General features: G+C 37.8%; 1 protein-coding gene across 1 annotated transcript; it reads left to right on the forward strand.

Moving 5' to 3' along the window:
* Positions 1–1,913: 1,913 nt before the first annotated feature.
* On the forward strand, positions 1,914–27,594 carry LOC104246227 (uncharacterized). The gene is made up of 3 exons (XM_009801997.2): positions 1,914–2,520; positions 2,830–3,228; positions 27,299–27,594. The coding sequence occupies exons 1-3, from the start codon at positions 1,914–1,916 to the stop codon at positions 27,592–27,594; spliced, it is 1,302 nt and encodes a 433-aa protein (XP_009800299.2).
* The last annotated feature ends 335 nt before the right edge of the window (positions 27,595–27,929 follow it).

The following is a 27,929-nucleotide window of genomic DNA, read 5'->3' on the forward strand; positions in this document are numbered from 1 at the left end:
CGGGGCCTTGTCTCTCTTTTATTTTAGTCATTATAGTATTTCAGTTAATAAATTATACCAGGGACCTTGTCCTGGTAAACAGTTAGCATTTGCAGTATTCTTTAGAGGCTTTGTAGACTATAACCCAGTCAGTCAGATCTTAGCAGGATTTCATGTGTTAGCCTTGTCGGCTACATGTTTATACTTGCAGACCTTTAAGTATTTTCCGCATCTATAATATTTCAGTCAAACTCTTTAGTAGATTATCATGTTTTATATTTACCTCTAGCTCATAGTTACACCACATGTTGATTCAGCTAGCAAGTTGGTTCGCTCGGTCACATGTAGCCAGGCACCGAGTGTCGTGTTACGTCCAGGCCCAGGTTTGGGGCATGACAAAGCTTGGTATCAGAGCCCAAGGTTCAAGAGTCCTAGGATGTCTATGAAGCCGTGTCCAGGGTCTCTTTTATGAGTGTGTGCGTGCCACACATGTAAATAGTTGACCACCAAGACATCTAGGATTGTTCTGTTTCTTTCATACTCTAGATCGTGCAATTAGAGCTACAATTTCAGGAATCTTTTTAACCCGTGCGAATTGCATATTTCAGAAAAATGCCTGCAAAAAAAAACAAGTACCCTCTTCCTAGGATAGATGATTTATTTTATCAACTTCAGGGTGCCCAGTGTTATTCCAAGTTTGACCTCAGATCGGGATACCATCAGTTGAAGGTTAAGGAAGTCGATATTCCAAAAATAGCTTTTAGGACTCGATATGGGCATTTTGAATTTTTGGTAATGTCATTCGGTTTAACGAATGCACCAGCAGCTTTCATGGACCATATGAATAGGGTCTTCAAGCCTTATCTTGATTTGTTTGTTATCGTGTTTATTGATGACATCTTGATTTATCCCTTAGCGAGACTGACCATGCCGAACATCTCAGAATTGTGTTACAGACACTGCAAGATCACAAGCTATATGCAAATTTTTTTAAGTGTGAATTCTAGTTGAAATCAGTAGCGTTTTTGGGCCATGTCATCTCAGGGGAAGGCGTGAAGGTGGACTCTAAGAAAATAGAGGCAGTGAAGAATTGGCCTAGACCCACCTCAGTATCCGATATAAGAAGTTTCTTGGGTCTAGCAGGCTATTATAGGCGTTTCGCAGAGGGATTTTCTTCTATTTCGTCCCATTGACTAGATTAACTCAGAAGAAAGTCATGTTTCAATGGTCGGACGCATACGAGAAAAGTTTTGAGGAGTTAAAGAAGATATTGACTTCAGCTCCAGTCCTGACACTACCAAAAGGAACCGAAGGGTTCGTTGTTTATTGTGATGCTTCAAGGGTTGGTCTTAGGTGTGTATTAATGCAGCACGGTAAAGTCATGGCCTACACGTCGAGACAGCTCAAGGCTCACGAGAAGAATTATCCGACTTATGACCTTAAATTAGCAGCTGTGGTGTTCGCACTTAAGATTTGGCGCCATTATTTGTATGGGGTACATGTTGACATTTTTACAGATCACAAGAGTCTCCAATACATCTTCAAGCAAAGAGAATTAAATCTACGTCAGAGAAGGTGGCTCGAATTACTTAAGGATTATGATGTTGATATCCTCTATCATCCGGGGAAAGCAAATATTGTAGCCGATGCTCTCAGTCGGCATTCTATGGGGAGCCTAGCTCATGTTGAGGCAGACAAGCGAACTATGATGAAGGAAGTACACCGCTTAGCAAATCTAGGAGTTCGACTTTTGGACTCCGAAGATGGTGGCGTTGTTCTCCAGAACAGGGCTGAATCCTCCTTAGTAACCGAAGCAAAAGAAAACAGTTCAGTGATCCTTACTTATTGCAGTTGAAGGAAGGAATTCACAAACACAAGACTATGGCTTTTGAACAAGGGGGAGATGATGGCACTTTGAGATACAGAGGCAGACTATGCGTTCCAGATGTAAATGGGCTCAGAGAGCGGATTATGTCAGAGGCCCACAATTACAGGTATTCTATTCACCCAGGCTCCACAAAGATGTATCTGATCTTAAAGAGGTTTATTGGTGGAATGATATGAAAAAGAATATAGCAGATTTCGTGGCTAAGTGTCCAAATTGCCAGCAGGTGAAAGTCGAACACCAGAGGCCTGGCGGTTTAACTCAGAATATAGAAATTCCCATTTGGAAATGGGAGATGATAAACATGGACTTCATAACAGGTCTACCTCGCTCGTTCCGAAAGCATGATTCGATTTGGGTGATTGTAGACCGACTTACCAAGTCAGCTCACTTCTTGCCAGTGAAGACTACAGATTCGGCCGAGGATTATGCCAAGTTGTATATCAAAGAAATTGTCCGATTGCATGGGACTCCTTTGTCCATTATCTCAGATCGTGGTGCTCAGTTCACAACAAACTTTTGGAAATCCTTTCAGAAGGGATTGGGCACAAGGGTGAACCTCAACACCGCTTTTCATCCTCAGATAGATGGCCAGGCGGAACACACCATCCAGACTCTTGAGGATATGTTGAGGGCATGTGTTATTGATTTTAAAGGTAATTGGGACGATCATCTACCTCTTATTGAGTTTGCTTATAATAACAGTTATCACTCTAGTATCAAGATGGCACCGTACGAAGCTCTGTATGGGCGAAGGTGTAGATCACCAATTGGTTGGTTCAAAGTCGGAGAAGCGGAGTTGTTAGGACCCGATTTGGTCTATCAAGCCATGGAGAAAGTCAATTTGATACAAAGGCATTTGAAGACGGCTCAAAGTCACCAAAAGTCCTATTCGGACGTACGCCGTAGAGACTTAGAGTTCCAAGTTGATGATTGGGTGTTTCTAAAGGTATCGCCCATGAAAGGCGTTATGAGATTTGGGAAGAAGGGGAAACTTAGCCCCCGCTATATTGGTCCATATAGAATCCTGCGAAGGATTGGACAGGTGGCTTATGAGTTAGAATTGCCACAAGAACTAGCTGCTGTACACCCAGTGTTTCATGTGTCCATGTTGAAGAAAGTCATGGGAGACCCGTCATTTGTGGTTCCTATGGAGATTATAGGGGTTAAGGACAACTTGTCTTATGAGGAAATTCCAGTGGCTATTCTTGATCGACAAATCCGCAAGCTCAGAACTAAGGAAATTGCTTCAATAAAAGTGCTTTGGAGAAATCAAAAGGTTGAAGAGGCTACATGGGAAGCCGAGGAAGACATGAAGTCCAGATATCCCCATCTCTTTGAAGAGCAAAAGGAAAATGTGGAAGGTAATTAACCTTTCCATTCAGGTCTTATATTATAATCTCTATGTCCTACAATATTTACTTAGCTTAGTATTTAGTGATCATGTGCTCGTTCAGTTCGATATACATGTATTCATAATATTTCAGTATTCTCATATCTCCATAACACCCATTTAATGACCATAGATAACCGTAGTTGCAGCTAGGACCATCATTCAAGGACGAATGATCCCAAGGGGGAGATAATGTAACACCCCGTAATTTGAATCAGTTGTGGATGCATTAAACGAGTATTAGCGTGATGGTAATTGAGTGGTTATGATAATAAGTGTATGGGGCATATTATAGGTGATTTGGGGTCTAAGGAGAGGCTTAAGTCCAAACCAAGTTGAAAATTTTCATTATAGCTGAAAATTTGCAAATGAGTATGCACAAGACCTCACTTTCGGCGAGCATATCTACCTGGATATAATGAGTTTTGTGATTCACAACCTATAAAATTAAATCCCTTTAAGTCTAGTTTCCAACGCAACAAACCGTTCGTCATTTGGAGGTGTATACAGAAAGTTATGACCATTTTACTGGGCAGGTGTCACTAGCGCGAACAGGAGCGCGAAGTCGCACGTTTTTTCTTAGTATTCCGCCTCCAACGCACGAACAGGCGCGCGAGCTCGCACGTCTAGAAGGTTTTAAATATCTTAAAGACCTGAAATAAGAGAAATTGAGTCATTTATCAAGCTTAGGGCATCCTCTACACCCCCAACTCGACCAAGGCATCCAATTGCACACCTAAGGTGAGTTTTTAAGTGTGTTATCATGGTGATTTCACTTCTCAATCACTAGTTACAACATGATTTTGATTGGGTTTCATAGGATTTCTTCAAAATCTCAAGAACACCCCAAAAGTTGTCTTTCCAGATTTGGTCTACAAGAGGTAATCTTACACCCTTAAACTTACATATATGGTGTTATTATGGAATTATGAGTGTGAATCAAGTATTACAACTTATGGTATGGTGATTGGAAGTCATAAATTCCCAATTTAAATGCATGACCATGGTAGGGATTTAAAGGTGATTATTTGATAGGATTTGTTGGTTGGGTGTGAATGGATGGTCATACATATGTTGTTGGAAGTTATAAATTTGTTAGGAATGATGGTGGAATGAATTGTTGGTTAATGGTGATAGTTGGATGAACCAACACTATAGTTATGAGGTGTAAATATCTATGCCTACAAGGTGTTTGATAATATGCCTAAATGGCATAAGTTATGGAATTTATTACTAATATTGGGTTCCATTGGATGTTGTTGTTGTAGATTGAAGGTTCTTAGTAGTGTGGATCATTGTAGTATCACTAAGGGGCAAATTGAGGTATGTAAGGCTAACTCTTTACGTTTGGGAATATCTATGATTCTCCCTACGTCCCATTCATCATGAACATTACTAGTTTCCTCAGAAAGTAATTATGCCTTGGTTCCATGAATAGAAGTAGAACTTATATTCTCTAGATGACATAGTTTCATAATCATTCGATATTCTATGAGTTTCAGTTATGAAAAATCAACTTATTATGAATACTCATCTCAATTTAATCCTATTCACTATACCAGTATCATGTAAGTCAGTATGGCTCATTATTTCAGTATCACATATTACAGTATGATTCTTAGTTCCTGATTTAAATTCCTGAATGTTGAACACCTGCATTTGGGCCTGAGGTCGCAGTTTATGCTTTATGCATTTTGGACCTGAGGTAGCAGTTATGTATACGTATACTTGGGCCTGAGGCCGCAGTTGTGCACATATATATATACATATTGGGCCTGAGGCCGCAGTTTAATGTTCAGATAAACAGGTTGTTCATCATTCAGAAGAGGGAGTATTCACATCCTTACTTCCTTGTTCAGTTATCAGTTTATCAGCTAGCAGTTCAGTTTCAGTTTCAGTGTTGACAGTTCTTTTGTTCAACTATTGTACATACCAGTACAATTCAAATGTACTGACGTCCCTTTTGCCCAGGGCCTGCATCTCGCGAAGCAGGTAATGATTTTTAGGTTGACGATTCTGCTTGCTAGGACATCTCTTATCAGCTATTCGTGAGCCCCAGTCTTCCGGGGTCTCTCTTTTGTTTTAGTCATTATAGTATTTCAGTTAATAAGGTATACCGGGGACCTTGTCCCGGTAAACAATTAGCATTTGCAGTATTCTTTAGAGGCTTCGTAGACTATAACCCAGTTAGTCAGATCTTAGCAGGATTTCATGTGTTAGCCTTGTCGGCTACTTGTTTATACTTGCAGACCTTTCAGTATTTTCCGCATCTATGATATTTCAGTCAGACTCTTTAGTAGATTATCATGTTTTATATTTACCTCTAGCTCATAGTTACACCACTTGTTGATTCAGCCAGCCAGTTGGTTCGCTCGGTCACATGTAGTCAGGCACCGAGTATCGTGTTACATCCAGGCCCAGGTTCGGGGCGTGACACGATTGTCGAGGCATCGACGCTAAAGTTGTACTCCGATAATCGAGGTGCCTCGGCCGGTCCCAAATGCCTATCAAACCCAATTTTGCTCATGAGTCCACGGGAACTTTGACCTAGACTCTTCGATCATTTCGAAGTATGTTACGCCTTGTAATATTTCTTCGATCCTCGACGTATGGCTGATATCTTTCCTTGTTCGATCTTGTCCCACTGTCTGCATTTCCTGACCCCCTTGCTAGTAACTGCTTGGATAAACAGAGCCCGAGGGGGCTCCCAACTAGTCATCCTCGACCCTAATTTTTGATTGGTACCTGTTATGCACATCCGCCCAAGTCACAGCGGGTTACTCGACCAAGTTCTACTTCAGCTGCTTCGAAGCTATCGAACTTCATTCATTTAGCCCCTGAGTGAAGGCTTCTACAGCCCAGTCATCGGAGACTGGTGGTAACTCCATTCGTTCTGATTGGAAACGGGATACAAAATCCCTTAACATCTCGTTCTCCCTTTGCTTTATTTTCAATACATCGAATTTCCTTGTTGCAACTTTTATGGCACCGGCATGTGCCTTCACAAATGAGTCTGCCAATATGGAAAACGAATTGATAGAGTTGGGGGTAGGTTATGGTACCAAATCATGGCACCTTTAGACAAAGTTTCCCTAAACTTTTTTAGCAAAACAGATTCAATCTCATCATCTTCCAAATCATTTCCTTTTATGCCACAAATATATGTGGTGATGTGCACGTTGGGATCGGTGGTTCCGTTGTATTTCAGGATATCTGGCATCCGAAACTTCTTCGGATGGGCTTCAGAGCCGCACACTGAGAGAATGGTTTTTGCACGAACTTCTTTGAGTCCAGTCCTTTCAAAATCGAAGGTGCTCCCGGTATTTGGTCGACCCTTGAGATAAATGTATCCATTTTTTTGTCATTTTCTTCAATCTTCTTTTCTTCGGTCTCGATCCTTTTGGCGAGTTCTTCGAGCACTTTCATTATCGTGGGGTCGGTCTATTTCACCCCGCAATATTACGTCCTGCAGTATTATATTACGACAATGTTATGCTCTACAATAATATTTTACGATGATGTTACGAACTGCAGTATTAAGTGACGACAGTGCTCTACCTAGCAGTATTACATTACGAAGATGTTACGCTTCGCAGTAATAAGTTGCGACAGTGTTGCACCCTGTAGTATTACATTACGGTGATATTGCGCTTCGCAGTAATAAGTTACGACAATGTTGCACCCTGCAGTATTTTACGTTGAATTTGTCGTAAAGTAATTGACATCAGTCCAAGGAAAAGATTATTTGGGAATTATAAGAATTATGCTATTTCACAAGTGATTAGTAAATTCATGAAAGTGAAAGGGGGAGCAAATCTAAGAAAATGAATTTTGTCAAAGTTTGGCATTTTGGGATAAAATACAGCCCGAGCTAAAATACCCGGTATTTATGGACTAGTACCATACAAGGTACCCCATGGCCATGATAATAAGGTGTATAAGGTGTTATAAAAATGAGTAGTATTTTAAGTAATTTGAGATAATTCTCAATTATGTGGATAACCGATTAATAATGGAGATAATTGTGGTATTGTATAAGAGCTTTTTTTTTTTTGGGATTGCCACTTGGCATAAGCTTAGCCAAGGTGGCAAAGCAAACAAATGAGTCATTTAGACAAAATGCTATCTTGGTAACACGTGAGGATGACTAATATCTTTATTGGAGAAATGCAAAAACTTTGCAAAATTAGGCAAAAACAACATTTCACTCCATTTTAAAAGATATTCCATATTCAAGACTAACCCATAAGAATGGCAATCCTTCTTACATCAAAAGCCCCTTCCAACCAAAAAACAACGTTAGCTATCTTACATCTTTCAACCAAAATTCTTAAAATCCAGAACATTATCAAGCTTAAACATGACATTTTCGAATCCAAAAAACTCCAACGAGAAGTTTTTTTAGATGCTTAACAACGTACAAATTTTGTGGTTCTAAAGGGGTACGGTGAAACCTTTTCCAAAAATATCATACGGAATTTTTTCCCTATCTTAGGTATGTTAAGGTTATTCCTTCTTTCTTCTGGCAGGATCCATACGATACGAACGAAACGTGCAAATGCACAAATTCCATGAATGATTCTATTCATAGAAGTATTAGAGCTATCTATGTTCTTGAATTTCCGTGTATCATAATATTTTATCATCTGTTCATGGGTCTCAGAAAAAATACGAAAGTTGAAAAGAGTTTACTTTATGATATTACTAAGAGGAAAAATGGTCTTATGACATTCCGAATGATTGTATTGACGTACGTTTCATACATTGCATTCATGTGCCCATGACCAGATGGCGTTATATACGCTTATATATGTAAATATATGTATATGGGACATGGGAAAAGGTTACGACGTTATATACGTACCACCACTTGATCAACTGGTATATGATGACGATGTTGCCCAAAGTGGCTGAAATATGATTCAAATGGCGTTATATACGCATATATATGTATGTACTCAAATGGCGTTATATACTCGTATATATATATATATATATATATATATATATATATATATATGTATATGGGATATTGGAAAGGTTATGGCGTTATATACGCATCACCCCCTGATTAGCTGGTATACAATGATGATTTTGCCCACAGTGGTCGATATGATATGATGGGATGCCCTCAGAGGCTAATAATGTTATGAAATATGTACCTCTACACGACATGACATTAATACGCATATGCATGACACTAAAAGTAATTCACGATTTACAAAGTTATTCAGACTTACAAGTTGAGTCATATACTCTATATTTCTTCCATGTCTCTTATGTACTTATTTATGCGCCTTACGTACTCGGTACATTATTCGTACTGACATCCCTTTTGCCTGGGGATGCTGCGTTTCATGCCTGCAAGTCCCGATAGACAGGATGAGAGCCCTCCAAGTAGGCTATCAGCTTAGTGGAAGATGTTGGTGTGCTCCATTTGCTTCAGAGTTGCTCGTTTGGTTAGTATGATTTAGACGTGTATTGTTTGGTATGGAGGGATTCTGTCCCAAACTTTATGATATTTATGTATTCTTAGAGGCTTGAAGACATATGTCGTGTACGTAAAAGATTGTACGGCCTTGCCGGCCTATGTTTTGAGTTTATAAAGGAGCATGTTGGCCTATTAGGTCTGTATATTATGTGTATATAATGATGTAATAAGAAAGATATGTTACGTTGGTACTCGGTTAAGTAAGGTACCGGGTGCCTATCGCGGCTCATCGGTTTGGGTCGTGACACAGTCCCCGAGCCACTTTCATGGGGCCTCTCTAATGCTGGTTCAACACGCCGAGTGTTCATTGGTTTGGCTGTGTTTGGAGTACTATTCTGACTCTGAAGTTGAGAAACGGTGACTTGCTGGGCTTGCAACATTTCGAATATCACCTGGAGGCTGACTCCTCCTTCCATTCCTTGTGTTCTTTGGCCATCGGACCGGGCTTCCCAACATGTATTCCCTACAAGGTCTGTACCTTAATCTGCGTGTAGATCCTTATGCGAATTGATATCCACTGGCTCCATATATGGCATTTCCTCAAGGTGTTTGGGTGGTACACCGACCCCTATACCGCTATTTTCTCCAAGACCTTCGTCCTCGTTAATAGGTGCATTCTGTGTGCTAGACATGTTTAAGCCTGAGAATCAAAAAATCTTGACAAGAAAAAAGTGTAAAGATAACTTGTATAATGAGAATCAGTAAATAAATAATCACTATTATCTTTAGCCCCACAGTGGGCGCCAAACAGTTTACCTCGAAAAATATGAATAACCATTAAAGGTGATTTGTGCTTTTAAAGATATGTGATTTATTCCAATATTAGTGAATATACAAGTAATATTAGGTTTAAGTAAGAAGAATTGATGAACCAAACTAGTGTTGTTAGAGCAATGGGGACCTCGATCTCGATTATCTCCGGGGCCTCGAGGTGAGTTAAGAGTAAATAAAGTAAGAACAATAAAGTTAAGACAATAAAGCTGAAGAACAATTGTGGAGCACGAGAAAAGCAAAGTAAAATATTCTATTGCAGTGAATAATATGTCATGGTCTTTACAAACAATTGGGGTCCCCTTTATATAGGAGGAGAAATCCCCAATATGGTACATTCCTAATTGTGGTAAGAAATTCTATTGGTACAACTGTATAACAACCTAGTACGGACCTGTACTATTTCGCACAAATTATATCCTTTAATTTATGCCCTGATCCATGTGTCCTTGAGAAATTCCCGCTTTTTCTCGAGTGTCATCGAAATTGTACTGCCCTCGAGGTAGATCATGACGTGCCTCCAATTGGCTTTTCAAGGTGCACATATCTCGGTCATGCTCGATTCTTACTTCGAGCTTCCAAACTCAAGATCGGGGTATGACCAAGTCTACTAAATTAAGCTCCCCGATTTAGACCGTATACAATATTCAAAATAATAGAAGTGAATCATGTTGCCATGAGCAAAGGTTCAAATCTTATTTGTAGTCTTGTATTCAAAATAATATAAGTGAAGTGTTACCTAACATATTACTTTTTCAAGTCTTTAAAATATTAGATGTGAATTGTCTTGTATTTAATGAATTAGGTTGTCACCTAATAAGAAATGATTCTTAGTCATTTGCTTAAGAGGTGGTTTGCTGCCACGTTACTCTTTCCCCATCTTTATCTAATTAGCTCTTTAATTAATTGTATAATATCTCATTACCCAATAATTAACCAATTACCCGTATAATTAAGAATTGTCTCAAATTATTTAAAATACCATTCATTTCTCACATATGCTATACACCTTACTATCATGGTCATGTGGTACCTTGTACGTCACTAGTCCATAAATATCGGGTATTATTGCTCGGCCCGTATTTTATCCCAACAAGCCAAACTTGGACGAGAATTCATTTTCCTTGACTTGTTCCCCATCTCACCTTCACGAATTTACTCATCACTTGTTTAAAATAGCATAATCCTTATAATCTCCAAATAATCTTTATCTTGGAATGATTACAATTACCTTACGACAAATTCAACGTACAATACTACAGGGTACAACATCGCCGTAATTTAATACTGCGAAGCATAACATCATCGTAATGTAATACTGCAGGATGACATATCAACGTAATATTGCAGGGCGTAGCATCATTACCCCCTTTGTAACATTCGTCCTCGAATGTTGATTGATGCTCTTATCATTTTCATAACTTATATCTCTTGTGAATACCTTAATACTCTCCTTGCCATTTAGGTAGTTGTTCTGTGAATAAATCCAAAGGCCAGGGTATTCCCCCCCTTTAGGCCTCTTTCCCATGCCATGACTTGTGATCGAATTCCTTCCAATCTCGTAAGTGTTGCTACCTTCTATCATGCAGCCTCTATGATACTAACCTTGTATGTGTGCCTATGCGACTCTTATCTCCTTTTTCCTCAATCTTTTAGCCGATCTCTAGGCCTTACTTTGTAAACATATACAAGGCTTAATCGGATGCCTCTCTGGGCATCTATAGGTGTAATGAAGTTCTTCGCTCAGTACTTTGTAGAACTTGCGAATATGGATATATCTTATTCCATAGACCTGGTTATCCATCCATATGACTTTACTACACCTAGGTAAGTCATATGACTTTACTCTCGTTGTTTATCCTTAAGACTGATGGTCTAATTTCATCTCATACTGTTAAACTTTTATCCATCTATTGTTGATTTACCTTAATGTTGATTCATCATCTACCACTGATAACTTGATCTTTTATGTAACACCGCCGCTGGGGCTCGCATCTCATCGGGGACATCTGGAGTGATTAGATTGATCCACCTAGCGGTGATACAATACTATACTTCCATAACCATTTTTCATAGCATCCTAATGTGGTTTACCTTATGTGGGTATTTTAATCCTGTTCACTTCATGAAATCATTACTCAATCGAAGGCCCAAACATCATCCTTTATCTATCACAATTACATCCTCAGGCAGCATTCCATCTTTTTTAAATGCTACTAGTCTTAGACTCCTTTGAGTTCATTCAGGCTATATTTAGCTTTCTATAACTTAGAGGGACCATCAGCTTCTTTGTTTTCACAGGTTTAATCCCGAGGACTTATCCATTGTCGTCACCTTCTCACTTTCCTTCTTCTTATCCTTACTCTTGTCTTTCTAAAACCTTGTTATTATATCATACTTTAGCTTGAGATCGTTTCCTTTATGCTTTTCTGGAACATCAAGCGAGAAATCGCTTCATCTCTAACTCTCCTTTTACTCTCTAATTAAACTTTTCGGTACTTAGAAACCATAGGCTGGAAGGTATACCACTGATGACGTTGTTGTCATTCCTGAATACTGAATCCCAGTGCTTCTAGTCTTTTACCTAAAGTATGGACCACTCTCAGTATTTGAGTATTTCGTACGTTGTTCACCTTTACCTTACTTTAAAATATCACCTCATATTCTTCTATCTCTCTTTCTTCTATCTCTCTTTAATAACCTCTAATATTAAGTGTGATTCTGCTATGTTCTCAATCATGATTCCTATAACTTCTGGTTCCAATAACCGGATTCCTGATTTACTTCGTTGATGTAACTCTTTAGTTTCCTCGTTCTTCTGATCGACCTTTATGTCGGCTTAAATTATCTCTCGATCTCGGGTTCATGGTATTAGTTATTCTGTTTATCCTTTCATGGGCGCTAGGTATGCATGATATTATCTTTCATTTATGACCTGGGCTCAATTTTTTTCTTTTAACGTATACTAGAATATTCTACGGATGTATATGCTTCATGTATAAAACTCTGAACCTTTAAGTGCATTCATAACGTAACCAATTCTGGATCATTGATCGAATAATTTCTTTCGTTCCATCTTAGCTTTCTTTCAACATAAGCTATTACTTTTCCTGGTCTTTCTGCCCCATTGTTGCATCCATACTTAGCTTGTCTTAGTGCCCATACATGCCAGAGTTTTCGTGCAACTCATATGATCTCGAATATTACTTTTAATTTTACTTCCCGTTTATTAGCCACGGTAGGTGCCACTTTCCTTTGGAGTTCTTACAATGTTGTTGTGAGACTGTTGTTACACGACCATTTCCTCTTTTGGTCGTTGGGCTTAGGTTGAAGCCTTCTTCCTTATTTCCTAAGCTATTCTTTCGTTGTAGTACTTAGGGAGAACCCTTGACTCTCGTAAAGTTGTGAGCCTATTACGGACCTTTTGATGTCCTTTCTTGCCTATAATCATCCGTAGTTGCTTACCTCTGTGCCTTTTTGGTTGTAGGGTTGCTTCTGAACTGATATTTTGACTGCCTTCCCGGTGACACTTTTTTTATCCCCGTAACATGCATACGATACCTTTAACTACCCTGATTCCTATTTGTATATATCTCAAGGATCACGATGTCATAATTGCGAGGCTGAATTTACTATACTGGGTTTTACTGTATTTTTCTTGCATGATCTACTGATTTATCTGTATCTTCTTGTCTAGCCATAACTAGGCTCTTCCTGAATCAGCTGCTAACTGCTCGTTGGCCCATTCTAATATCAATATTCCACGTAAACTTTCTTGGGTAATTTCCTTTGTCTTAACTTGCCTCTCACACTGGCTCTTTTTTTATCAATAACATCCCAGGTCGGAACCCTTACTCCCTCTCCTTGAATTCGTGCTTGCATAATGTTCTGGAATCGTAGCATATCTATAGGATTTGGATAAGTGCAATCTCATTTTTATCGCAATCTTCCTTTAACATTCCATAATTACTAGACTAACTTAATTCTGATTTAACGCCACATCACTCCATATTCCCCTCTTTAGGGGAGTTCTAAGATCTAGAGCTATGACGATTTACCTATATATGTTTTACCTCTTTATCCTTTTCGTCTTTTCACATCATCAATGACCCTTAATCGCCTTATGGTAATCCTTCTGTACCAAGGATAACAAAATTCCTTACCCACGAGGGTGACACTTAGTGTAGCTAGCACACATAATCCATTAAGCTTAACTTTGCTCACATTGCTTGCTTTAGGAAAGTGTTTTCCCGAATGACCTTTAAGGGTTATTCTTCTGTCGTCCATTCTTTTATCGCCGGAATGCAATCTAAAATTCTCATGATGCCGACTATTATCAAATCACTCAGTCCCTAATTTATGTTTAGTTATCTTGTTCACCAGTCCACACTGATTTCTATTACTCTGGGGTCTAACTTTTCCTTCTATTAATCACGTTAGAGTCGCGAACTTATTTCTCGAAATTAGGATGTGACTGTATGGCCTATATTCTTTTGTTGTCTTAAGGCTCATCACCTCTCGTCTCTTTCTTCATTTGACTATAGATTCTATAACACTTTACGGTTGCCATCCGTGAATCACATTTTACTCATAATGCTTCATTAACTCTCTTCTTATTTCCCTGCTACATTTCTATCTATCACTTTATTCTGAAAACTTTAACAAGAGTTCTTTTGTTTTTTGATCCCCTTGCTCCATCCACTGGCTTTTCGGATTGCTTAACGTTCTCACTCAACTAGGGACGGGAGCCACACTTAGGTAATATTTATCCCTTCAAGGGTTCTTGTGCCTATCTTTGTAGTACTCATATCTAGCTATACTATTTTAGAGTGCACTATTTGGAAGTCTCAAAAGGAGATTTATTAGCACTTTTGCAATATACTTCGAAAATGTCAACTAACGAAAACAATCCATCCACCATTTTGGGTCACTCTAGCCTCAGCTGGATCGTGATATTATGTCCTTCTCTTAAACCATATTTGTTAGCTCCCATAGAGCATAACTCAGATCGGTGTGGCCAGTTGAACATACCTTTGTTACTATTGAAGGTAACTCAAAATGCTTATATTTCACTTCCTGAATGGTAAATAATGATAATCTTCATTAGCTAGGTACCTCGTATCCTCTTTCACCTTGCTTCTTTTACTTGTTGAAACTTGTACTTTCTTATTCATTCATTTCTTTTTACCCTAAGAATTGATAGGCATTCTTGCCTTAGGTATCCTTATCAAGAAGCTTACACATCTTATATACATATGATCTGCTGAATACCTTATATTTATCCGTCACAAGCATGATGCAAAAATTGAGTTCCTCAGATTCAATTCTTCCATAGCTATATCTCTTACCAACTGTCTTTTTAGATGTAGGCATCATCGTATTATGAACAAGATAGAGTTTAGGAAATTGAGTTCTTGCAACTGAGCTCTATCACACGATCTAGAGTAAGAAGAAAGAGTGACAGTCCTAAATGCCTTGTAGCCTCCTGCTGATAAGTGTGGTGCACGACACACCCATAAACAAGACTTTACTAGACACGGCTTGTAGACTCCCTAGGATAGAACTGCTCTGATACTACTTTTGTCACGACTCCAACCAATGGGCCGCAACGGGCACCCGGAACCTTACTCAACCTAGTACCTACGTAACGTATCTTTCGTATCATACTATCATAGGTAAATGAGCCAAAGAGGTTGTCGTGAGATTAGTAGAATAAAACTTGGGGAAATACTCGACATAGATCGACCCAGCCTAATATAAAAACTTACATACGTGACATACTGGCCAATAAGGCCAACATGATCATTTGTAAAATCAAAACATAGGCCGACACGGCCATACAAGTATCTGTATACATGACATCTGCCTACAAGCCTCTAAGAGTACATAGGTATCACAAAGGTTGGGACTGGGCCCTGCCATACCAATCAATACATGTCCTAATTATACTGACCAAATAAACAACTCCGTAGCAAATGGAGCGCACCAACATCTTCCGCTGAGCTGATAGCCTACTTGGAGCACACGCGACCTGTCTATCGACGAGACCTGCGGGCATGAAATACAGTGTCCCCAGGCAAAAGGGATGTCAGTACAAATAATGTACTGAGTATGTAAGGCACATAAATAAGTACATAAAAGATATGGAAGAAATATAGAGTAATTGACTCAACCTCTAACTCTGGATAACTCTGTAAATCATGAAATACTTATAGTGCCATGCATATATATATGCATATGAATGTTGTGTTGTGCATAGGTACATGTGTTCATATTATCAAGCCTCTGAGGGCATTCCATCATATCATCTCGGCCACTGTGGGTAAAATCATCAACGTATACCAGCTGATTAGGTGGTCGTGCATATATAATGCCGTAACCTTTTTCCATATCCCATATACATATCATATACATATATACACATATATAACGCCATCTAGTCATGGGTCAATGTGCAAGAATAAATGCATGAAATGCATATGAAATACGTTAATAAAAAATCTCTCAGTACATCATAAGACCATTATGCCTCTGATTAATACCATGAAATAACCTTTACCAACTTACGTATTTTTTAGACCCATGAACAGATGATAGAATAATATGATACATGGGGAATCAAGAACATAAGTACTTCTAATACTTCTATGAATAGAGTCATTTATAGAAGTTGTGCATTTTCTCGTTTCGTTTGTATCATATAGATCATGCCAAAAGAAAGAAGGGATAGTCTTAACATACCTGGAGTGGGAATAAATCCATATAATATTCTTGAAAAAGGTTGCACCGTACTTCTTTAGAACCGCAAAAATTTTCGTTGCTAAGGTGGTAATAATTCTCGTTGGAATTATTTGGTTGCAAGAGATTCGTTAAAAACTTGTAGGAATTTGTATGAAATGGGTAAGAACTCACGTTGCCATGAGCAAAGATTTAAATCTGATTTATAGTCTTGTATTCAATATAATAGAAGTGAATCACGTTGCCATGAGCAAAGGTTCAAATCTTATTTGTAGTCTTGTATTCAAAATAATATAAGTGAAGTGTTACCTAACATATTACTTTTTCAAGTCTTTAAAATATTAGATGTGAAGTGTCTTGTATTTAATGAATTAGGTTGCCACCTAATAAGAAATGATTCTTAGTCATTTGCTTAAGAGGTGGCTTACTGCCATGTTACTCTTTCCCCATCTTATTGTCACGCCCCGAACCTAGGCCTGGATATAATACGACACTCGGTGCCTGAATACATGTGACCGATCGAACCAACTGGCTAGCTGAATCAACATGTGGTATCATAACATACTGAATTTGGAAGATAAACTAACACATGCTGATATACCGAAAGTCTAGATGATATAAATCAAAGTGCGGAAAATACTAATACAATTCTGAAACATATTTGTAACCAACATAGCTTAATATGAAAGCCTGTGACTCTGTCTAACTGTAACTCTAGTCTATGAAGCCTCTATTTGAGTACTGAAAACACTGACTATATGGGAATACTAACTGTAGCAATGATAATGCCCTGAAAGAACTGGGGATCACCGAATAGCTGGTACGAGAATCCTAGCGCTCTGAATCATCAACATATAAATCATTACCTGCATTGTGAGATACAGGCCCCGGGCAAAAAGGACGTCAGTACATTTGAATTGTACTGGTATGTAAAGCAACTGAAAGAAAGAATTATAAATGCTGAAACTAAAATTAAGCTGATAACTAAGATTTGATAATTGATAACTGAACTGATAACTAATAGCTGAACTGATAACTTATACTGAACTGATAACTGGCAACTGAAATGGTAACTGATAATTGAAGTAAACAAAGGAAGTAAGGATATGAATACTCCCTCTTCTGAATGATGAACAACCTGTTTATCTGAATAATAAAATGCGGCCTCAGGCCCATATATATACATATGTGTGTGTGTGTGTGTGTGCACAAACTACGGCCTCGGGCCCAAGTATACGTATACATAACTGCGACCTCAGGTCCAAAATGCATAAAGCATAAACTGAGGCCTCAGACCCAAAGATGCATAAAGCATTAACTGCGGCCTCAGGCCCAAATACAAGTGTTCAACATCCAGGGATTTAAAATCAGGAATTGAGAATCAAACTACAATACATGATAGTGAAATACTGAATCACGTTGAATTACATGATACTGGAATACTAGACCATACTGAGTACATAAGACTGGAATACTAAATCATACTAAGCTACATAATACTGGAATACTGAATAGGACTAGAATGGGACATGTATTCTTGAACTGATTATGAACACTGAAACTTCAACTGTCTATGACATACTGAGTAAGATATACTGAGACTTAGGGACATCAAACCCAAGTCTATATTGAATACGAACTGAGTTCACGACGTTCAGAATGAAAGTCATGAACGAGTTATGAAGCTAGAGAATAGAAGTTCTACAACAATTCAAGGAACTAGGCTTAACTATATTTCTGAAGCAATTGATACGTCGTAAAAAGAACGTAGTCTAGGGAGGATCATTAACATTCCCAAACATAGAGAGTTAGCCTCACATAACTCAATGTCGCCCCTTAGTGATACTACAATGATCCACAACACCAAGAACCTTCAATCTACTATAGCAATATCCAATGGAACCAATATTAGTAACAAATTTCATAACTTAAGCCATTTAGGCATATTATCAAACACCTTGTAGGCATAAACCTCTACATCTCATCACCATATAATTAGTTCATCTATTTACCACCATTCATCAACAATTTATCCTACCATCATGATTAACCAATTTATAACTTTCAACATCACGTATATGAACATCCATTCACACCCAACCAACAAATCATATCAAATAATCACCTTTAAATCCCTACCATGATCATGTATTTAAATTGGGAATTTATGGCTTCCAATCACCATACCATAAGTTGTAATACTTGATTTATACTCATGATTCCATAATCACACCATATATGTAAGTCTAAGGGTGTAGGATTACCTCTTGTAGACCAAATCTTGAAAGACAACTTTTGGGGTGTTCTTGAGATTTTGAAGAAATCCTATGAAACCCAATCAAAATCATGTTGTAACTAGTGATTGAGAAGTGAAATGACCATGAAAACACACTTAAAAACTCACCTTAGGTGTGCAATTGGATGCCTTGGTCGAGTTGGGGTGTAGAGGAAGCCCTAAGCTTGAGAAATGACTCAATTCCTGTTATTTCCGGTCTTTAAGATATTTAAAACCTTCCAGACGCGCGAACTCGCGCGCGCTGGAGGCAGAATACTCAGCAAAAACGCGCGATTTCATGCTCTTGTTCGCGCTAGTGACACCTGCCCAGTAAAATGGTCATAACTTTCTGTATACACCTCCAAATGACGAACGGTTTGTTGAGTTGGAAAATAGACTCAAAGGGATTTAATTTGATAGTTTGTGAATCACACAACATATTGTATCCAGGTAGATATGCTCGCCCAAAATGAGGTCTTGTGCATACTCATTTGCAAATTTTCAGCTATAATGAAAATTTTCAACTTGGCTTGGACTTAAGCCTCTCCTTAGACCCCAAATCACCTATAATATGACTCGTACACTTATTATCATAACCACTCAATTACCATCATGCTAATACTCGTTTAATGCATCCACAACCGATTCAAATTACGGGGTGTTACATTATCTCCCTCTTGGGATCATTCGTCCTCGAATGATGGTCCTGGCTGCAACTACGACTATCTATGGTCATTAAATGGGTGTTATGGAGATATGAGAATACTGAAATATTATGAATACACGATTACTGACATGTTGAGATACTGAACAGAACTGTATTGACTAAATATTGATCTGCCATGAATACGTGAATACTGAACTAACATGGATATCTGAATATTGAACTGGCACGAATATTTGAGAATTGAACTAACATCAATATCAAAGTACTAAGCTGGCATGAATATCTAAGTATTGGACTGACATGAGTAGCTGAGTATTGAACGGACTTGAATATCTGAGTATTGAACTGACATAAGTATCTGAGTACTGAACTGACATGAGTATTTGAGTGCTGGAAACATGAATGTTATAACGTTACACGCGAAATACTGGTTGTAGCACCACTAATTCTAGTGGCAACTCCAACTCATAAGCTAATTGACCGATCCTTTGCAAGATTCTATATGGCCCAATATAGTAGGGACTATGCTTTCCCTTCTTCTCAAATCTCATAATGCCTTTTATAGGCGAAACTTTCAAAAACACCCAATCATCAACTTGAAACTCTAGGTCTCTATGTCGCACGCTCGAATAGGACATTTTAGTGTCTCTGAGTTTTCTTCAAACGTTGTTGAATAAACTTAACTTTCTCTATAGTCTGATAGACCAAATAAGGTCCTAATAACTCCACTTCTCCAACTTCGAACCAACCAATTGGTGATCTACACCTTCCCCCACACATAGCTTCGTACGGTGCCATCTTTATACTAGAATGGTAGGTTATTATTAACAAGGCCAATAAGAGGTATGTGATCATCCCAATTACTTTAAACATCAAGGAAATATCCTCAATTGTTTGAACAATGCGCTCTGCCTAGCCATCTTTTTTTGAGGATGAAAAACGTGTGCCTAATCATTTCTGAAAGAACTTCTAAAAGTTCATTTTAAACTGAGCACCACAGTCCCAAATGACGGACCACGGAGTCCCATGTAATTATACGATTTCCTGAATGTATAACTTGGTATAATCTTCTGTTGAATCTGTAGTCTTTATTGGCAAGAAATGTGCTGACTTGGTAAGTCGATTTACAATCATCCAATCAAATCATGCTTTTAAAATGAGAAAGATAATCCCGTTTATAAATTTCATATTTACCATCTCCACACAAAATATGTGTATTTTGTGATAAAACACTAGGCTTTTTGCTGCTCGACTTTCACTTGCTGACAATTAAGACAATTGGCCGCAAGTGTGCGACGTTCTTTTTCATGTAGTTCATCTAATCAATCTCCTTGGTCATGATGCATATTTGGGGGACCTAGATGGAAATAATACCAGGAATTATTGGCTTCTAACATGATCTTCCCTTTTTAAGTCCATCTATGTCTGGAACATACAATCTTGGTACCTCAAAGTACCATCATCTCCCCCTTATTCGAAAGCCATCATCTTATTCTTGTGAATCTCCACTTTCAGCTACAACAAGTAGGGATCATCAAACTATTTCTCATTCACTTCGCCTACTAAGGGGGAACAAGTCATATTCTAGACAACAACTTTGTCATCTTTTAGAGTCCGAAGTCGAACTCCTATCTTGGCTGGTGAACTTCTTTTACCAAAGTTCTCTTATCTACCGCAATCATGAGTTATACTTCCCATACTGTATCTTCTTAATAACTTCCTAAAAACACCTATAGAATTGTTGTGAGCTAAGTCTTTAACCAGTACTCTGAAGACTAGAGTCTCGTGCAATGGCACTACCCTCATGATACATAACTGGGCATGATTCTATAGCTTTCTGTGATCATTTTATCATCAATAACTAAACTCGGTGATCATTCTACTCACTTTGTTTTTCTTACACTTGTTAGACATAATCCGTGTGGTAATTATACAATATTCCCTCATTACCGAATTGATTTTCTTTTTTCATATCCCATGCTACTATTCGAGTTTCAGATCTCCAACTGGACTTATTGAAAATTTTCACATCACCCCTTAGACCACAGGTCTTATACTTGTGGATCCTTCTCATTTTGCTGGGATCCAAATAACTTTCCTTATTCTCTGCAATTCTTTGCACTCTACGTCAATGCCGACTCATCTTCCAACTTACTTCTGAGAAATCTTTCTTACTAGGAAAAATTAAATTATTCACTTAACAGAAAGCTAATGTATTCACAGCTATCATATACAATCTTAATAATTTAACTCTGCTCACACTGTCAATCCTGGAGAAACCACATTACGATAAATCCTAAAGGCTGTTCTTCTATAGTTTGTGCTCTCACTGCTAGCTAATATTTTTTTCCCACTGCTACTGTACTTCGAGTTTAACATAAACTATTTGGGTTATAACACACGTTCGGTATTTCAAACTGTCATCCACTCACTAGAGTTAACCTGGCTAAGTGAATCAAATTGTACCTCTACTAGCTCTGTTGAAAGTGCTAATTCACTGTATCTACTCAATCATACTCACTATTTTGTTACTAACTACCTGCTAGCATCATGTGTTCATGTTCTGTTTTGAATAACTAGAGTGAAACATAAGGTTACTCCTAACTTCCCTCATCATCTGACCATATTCTTTTGTCGTGCACTATCATTCTTTTTGAACTATGGACATGGATTGCACTTAGGGAAAGTTCATCTGTCTTAAATAAAATTGGAATATCTAACCCCAAACTTTCTATACACTTCAAAATCATATCAGATTATAAACCTCCAACCTAAATACATAGTCACATCAAGGGGAACTGTCATATCTTTTATCTCACAATAATAGCCACTTCGTATATAAATTTACTAACATGGTACTTTCTAGTTCTGATTTGAATAAATATGAACAACTTAAAATCATTCCCTCAAATTCACTATTGGCTGCTCTTGGTTCTCATTTCATACATCATATCTTCTAGTCATTTGCATGAATTGTATGAATCATATCTTTGGTAATAACAAACGTTTCTGACTCCCAGGTATTTTACCCTTAGGCTCTTTTCTGTCCAAAGCTATAGTGATCAATTCTATGCCCGCTGCAGTTGAATCATTATCCTGATACACCGTGGGGTCTGACATACGGATACACTGCCATATATATCTGATAAATCACTTTATGTACCATCCCGTGAGTCTTGGGTCTTAATCCCTAAAACATGCAAAGATTTTTCTATAATCACTGTTACTTACATTCTCTTTGAGCATCCATATGCATCACTGTATACTCACAAGTATATAGAAATTTTGATACACTGAAAATTGGATATCTGGTAAACATATAACTGAATACTGGCATACTGAATAACCATAAGACATGATAACTGTTTTTGTACTTTCTGATAAGGTTATGCTCTAATCTGTAACACTATCCATTGCATCCCACTTTTTACATCCTCTAAAGTCTCGTATTTACTAAGCTGTACTCCATAATCATACCTCAATGGGCAATTATCCTCTCTAGGACTTTAGGTTTCTCCTGCGCGTCGCTTGGGCATCCAATACGTTTGGAATTTGATAGGAAGAAAAGGTTATCTATTGCTCTAAGATTCATGGCATGATCTAGAGTAGAAAGAAATGAGACAATCCTGGATGTTTTGGTAGTTAACCGTTTATATGAGTGGCCGGTACACACATATAAAGGAAACTCCATTGGACACGGCTTCATAGACTCCCTAGGACACTTGAACCTAGGGCTCTGATACCAGGCTTTGTCACGCCCCGAACCTGGGCCTAGACGTAACACGACACTTGGTGCCTGACTACATGTGACCGAGCGAACCAACTAGCTAGCTGAATCAACATGTGGTATCATAACATACTGAATTTGGAAGATAAACTAACACATGCTGATATACCAAAAGTCTGGATGATATAAATCAAAGTGCGGAAATACTAATACAATTCTGAAACATATTTGTAACCAACATAGCTTAATATGAAAGCCTGTGACTCTGTCTAACTGTTACTCTAGTCTATGAAGCCTCTATTTGAGTACTGAAAACACTGACTGTATGTGAATACTGAAGACTATAGCAATGATAATGCCCTGAAAGAACTTGGGATCACCAAATAGATGGTACAAGAATCCTAGCACTCTGAATCATCAACCTGTAAATCATTACCTGCATTGTGAGATGCAGGCCCCGGGCAAAAAGGACGTCAGTACATTTGAATTGTACTGGTATGTAAAGCAACTGAAAGAAAGAATTATAAATGCTGAAACTGAAATTAAGCTGATAACTGAGATTTGATAATTGATAACTGAAATGATAACTATTGAAACTGAAACTGAAATGATAAATGATAACTGAACTGATAACTGATATCTGAACTGATAACTGGCAACTGAAATGGTAACTGATAATTGAACTGAACAAAGGAAGTAAGGATATGAATACTCCCTCTTCTGAATGATGAACAACCTGCTTATCTGAATAATAAACTGCGGCCTCAGGCCCAATATATATATATATATATATATATATATATATATATATATATATATATATATATATATGTGTGTGTGCACAAACTGCGGCCTCGGGCTCAAGTATACGTATACATAACTGCGACTTACGGTCCAAAATGCATAAAGCATAAACTGCGGCCTCAGGCCCAAAGGTGCATAAAGCATTAACTGCGGCCTCAAGCCCAAATACAAGTGTTCAACATCCAGGGATTTAAAATCAGGAATTGAGAATTATACTGCAATACATGATAGTGAAATACTGAATCACGCTGAATTACATGATACTGGAATACTAGACCATACTGAGCACATAAGACTGGAATACTAAATCATACTGAGCTACATAATACTGGAATACTGAATAGGACTAGAATCAGACATGTATTCTTGAACTGATTATGAATACTGAAACTTCAACTATCTATGACATACTGAGTAAGCTATACTGAGACTTAGGGACATCAAACCCAAGTCTATATTGAATACGAACTGAGCTCACGACGTTCAGAATGAAAGTCATGAATGAGTTATGAAGCTAGAGAATATAAGTTCTACAACTATTCAAGGAACTAGGCTTAACTATATTTCTGAGGCAATTGATACGTCGTAAAAGGAACTAGTGTAGGGAGGATCATTAACATTCCCAAACATAGAGAGTTAGCCTCACATACCTCAATGTCGCCCCTTAGTGATACTACAATGATCCACAACACTAAGAACCTTCAATCTACAATAGCAATATCCAATGGAACCAATATTAGTAACAAATTCCATAACTTAAGCCATTTAGGCATATTATCAAATACCTTGTAGGCATAAACCTCTACATCTCATCACCATATAATTAGTTCATCTAATTACCACCATTCATCAACAATTTATCCTACCATGATGATTAACCAATTTATAACTTTCAACATTATGTATATGACCATCCATTCACACCCAACCAATAAATCCTATCAAATAATCACCTTTAAATCCCTACCATGATCATGTATTTAAATTGGGAATTTATGGCTTCCAATCGCCATACCATAAGTTGTAATACTTGATTTATACTCATGATTCCATAATAATACCATATATGTAAGTCTAAGGGTGTAGGATTACCTCTTGTAGACCAAATCTTGAAAGACAACTTTTGGGGTGTTCTTGAGATTTTTAAGAAATCCTATGAAACCCAATCAAAATCATGTTGTAACTAGTGATTGAGAAGTGAAATGACCATGAAAACACACTTTAAAACTCACCTTAGGTGTGCAATTGGATGCCTTGGTCGAGTTGGGGTGTTGAGGAAGCCCTAAGCTTGAGAAATGACTCAATTCCTCTTATTTCCGGTCTATAAGATATTTAAAACCTTCCAGACGCGCGAGCTCACGCGCGCTGGGGGCAGAATACTTAGCAAAAACGCGCGACTTCGCGCTCTTGTTCGCGCTAGTGACACTTGCCCAGTAAAATGGTCATAACTTTTTGTATACACCTCCAAATGACGAACGGTTTGTTGCGTTGAAAACTAGACTCAAAGGGCTTTAATTTTATAGTTTGTGAATCACACAACGCATTGTATCCAAGTAGATATGCTCGCCCAAAGTGAGGTCTTATGCATACTCATTTGCAAATTTTCAACTATAATGAAAATTTTCAACTTGGCAGACTTAAGCCTCTCCTTAGACCCCAAATCACCTATAATATTACTCGTACACTTATTATCATAACCACTCAATTACCATCACGCTAATACTCGTTTAATGCATCCACAACCAATTCAAATTACGGGGTGTTACATTTATCCAATTAGCTCTTTAGTTAATTGGATAATATCTCATTACCCAATAATTAACCAATTACCCGCATAATTAAGAATTGCCTCAAATTATTTAAAATACCATTCATTTCTCACATACCTTATACACCTTACTATCATGGTCATGTGGTACCTTGTACGGCACTAGTCCATAAATATCGGGTATTATTGCTCGGCCCTTATTTTACCCCAACAAGCCAAACTTGGACGAGAATTCATTTTCCTTGACTTGTTCCCCATCTCACCTTCACGAATTTACTCATCACTTGTTTAAAATAGCATAATCCTTATAATCTCCAAATAATCTTTACCTTGGACTGATTATAATTACCTTATGACAAATTCAACGTACAATACTACAGGGTGCAACATCGTCGTAATTTAATACTGCGAAGTGTAACATCATCGTAATGTAATACTGCAGGACGAAATATCGACGTAATATTGCGGGGCGTAACATAAACTTTATCAACTTACATATTTTCTAAGACCCATAAACAGACGATAGAATAATAAGATATATAGGAATCAAGAACATAGGAACCTCTAGTATTTATATGAATAGAGTCATTTATTGAAGTAGTGCATTTGCTCGTTTCGTTTGTATCGTATGGATCATGCTAAAAGGAAAGAAGGGATAGCCTTAATGTACCTAAGCCGGTCCTCTTGACAATCCCTCTAACATACGATAATCGCGACAAAACATGGCAAGATCGAAGTAGGGAAAACTCCGTATGATATTCTTGAGAAAGATTGCACCGTACTCCCCTATAATTGCAAAATCTCACGTTGCTTAAGATGCTATGAAATCTTGTTGAATTATTGAAGATGCTTATGAAATCTCACGTTACTTATGTGTTGAGATGCTTGTTGAAGATGCTCATGTGTGATATATGGACCTCTCTTTTAAATTAGAGAGGTCTTATATTAGAATGGGTGTGGGCCCCACTTTATGTGGTGGCTTAACCTCATCACTCTTTTAATTTCCACCTTATTCTAATGACTTATGAGTCATTAATTAGAAGGGTGGGCTGCCACATTAGACACTAGTTAAAACTTATCCAAATACACTAATTAAATAATTAATCTCCCACTAAAATCAGTAATTACCTAATTATTCACATAATTAAGAATTACCTCAAATTACTTAAAATATTACTCACTTTTAACATATTTTATGCACCTTACTATCATGGTCATGTGGTAGCTTATATGGTACTAGTCCATAAATATCGAGTATTATAGCTCGGACCGTATTTTATCCCAAATTGTCAAACTTCGATGAAACTCATTTCCTTCAATTTGCTCTTACCTTCACGAATTTACTTATCACTTATTTGAAATAGCGTAATACTTATAATCTCAAAATAATCTCATTCCCAAACTTACATCAATTAACTTACGACGAAACTTTAACATACGAAAATGCGGGATATAACATATCATTTCTGAGCTTTCATAAATTTATTTATGGCGTACTTTCACGTATGAAAGTATGGGGTGTAACAACAAAGTTTTCAATTGAGAAGAAAAATGAGCAAACTGCCTTGAGAAAGAATAAAGGTCAAAAACAAGTTATTTTTCAACCTGGAGATTTAGTTTGGGTTCACTCTAGAAAGGAGAAATTTCCTTCCAAAAGGAAGTCAAAGTTTCATCCTAGAGGAGATGGCCCATTTTGAGTCCTTGAAAGGAGTAGAGATAATGCTTACAAACTGGACCTTCTTGGTGAGTTTCAAGTAAGTGCTACACTTAATGTTGCTGACTTATCTTTGTTTGATGTAGGATCGAATTCGGGGATGAATTCTTTTCAAGGAGAGGGGAATGTTAGCATCAAGGACAAGGATAGAGTTTTGAAAGCTCCAAGAAGGTCATTTATAAGATCTCAAGCTAAAGAATTGCAGACTAAGGTTGTTGGATTTCAATGGAAAATAAAGAAGCTTTTAATTGTAGAGGAAGAGCTCAAGCCCAAAGGACAATTGTCCAAGTTTTATAATTATTTGGTGTCCCAAATTGAAGTCCGAGAGGAGGAAGATTGGGTCCCAACATCAGCCCTTGAAGTCTACCAAAAGGGCACCTAGAAGAGCTTAAAATGAGCTTAAAATAGGTCCAAAAAGGGGGTGTTCAAAAGGAGCCCAATTGGAGTCCAAACCAATGGCCCAAACTAGTAGTTTTAAGGCCCAAAACTGCCCCAAAGGGATTTGACCGCCCGCCCTCTTATTTTTATTAGGTTTTCTAGTATTTAGCTTAGCCTCCATATTAGGGTTTACCTTGCCAGCAACCCTACCTAGTTTTAACGACTTTTTACTCCTATAAATAGGAGTTCTTTTTATTCATTGTGATACTTCATTATTGATTAATAATATTATACTTTGAGAGTTCTTTGAACCTTTGTTACTTATGCTTGGAGATTTAT

The sequence above is a fragment of the Nicotiana sylvestris genome, chromosome 8 (genome assembly GCF_000393655.2).
Source record: "Nicotiana sylvestris chromosome 8, ASM39365v2, whole genome shotgun sequence".
In the NCBI taxonomy this organism is placed as follows: Eukaryota; Viridiplantae; Streptophyta; class Magnoliopsida; order Solanales; family Solanaceae; genus Nicotiana; species Nicotiana sylvestris.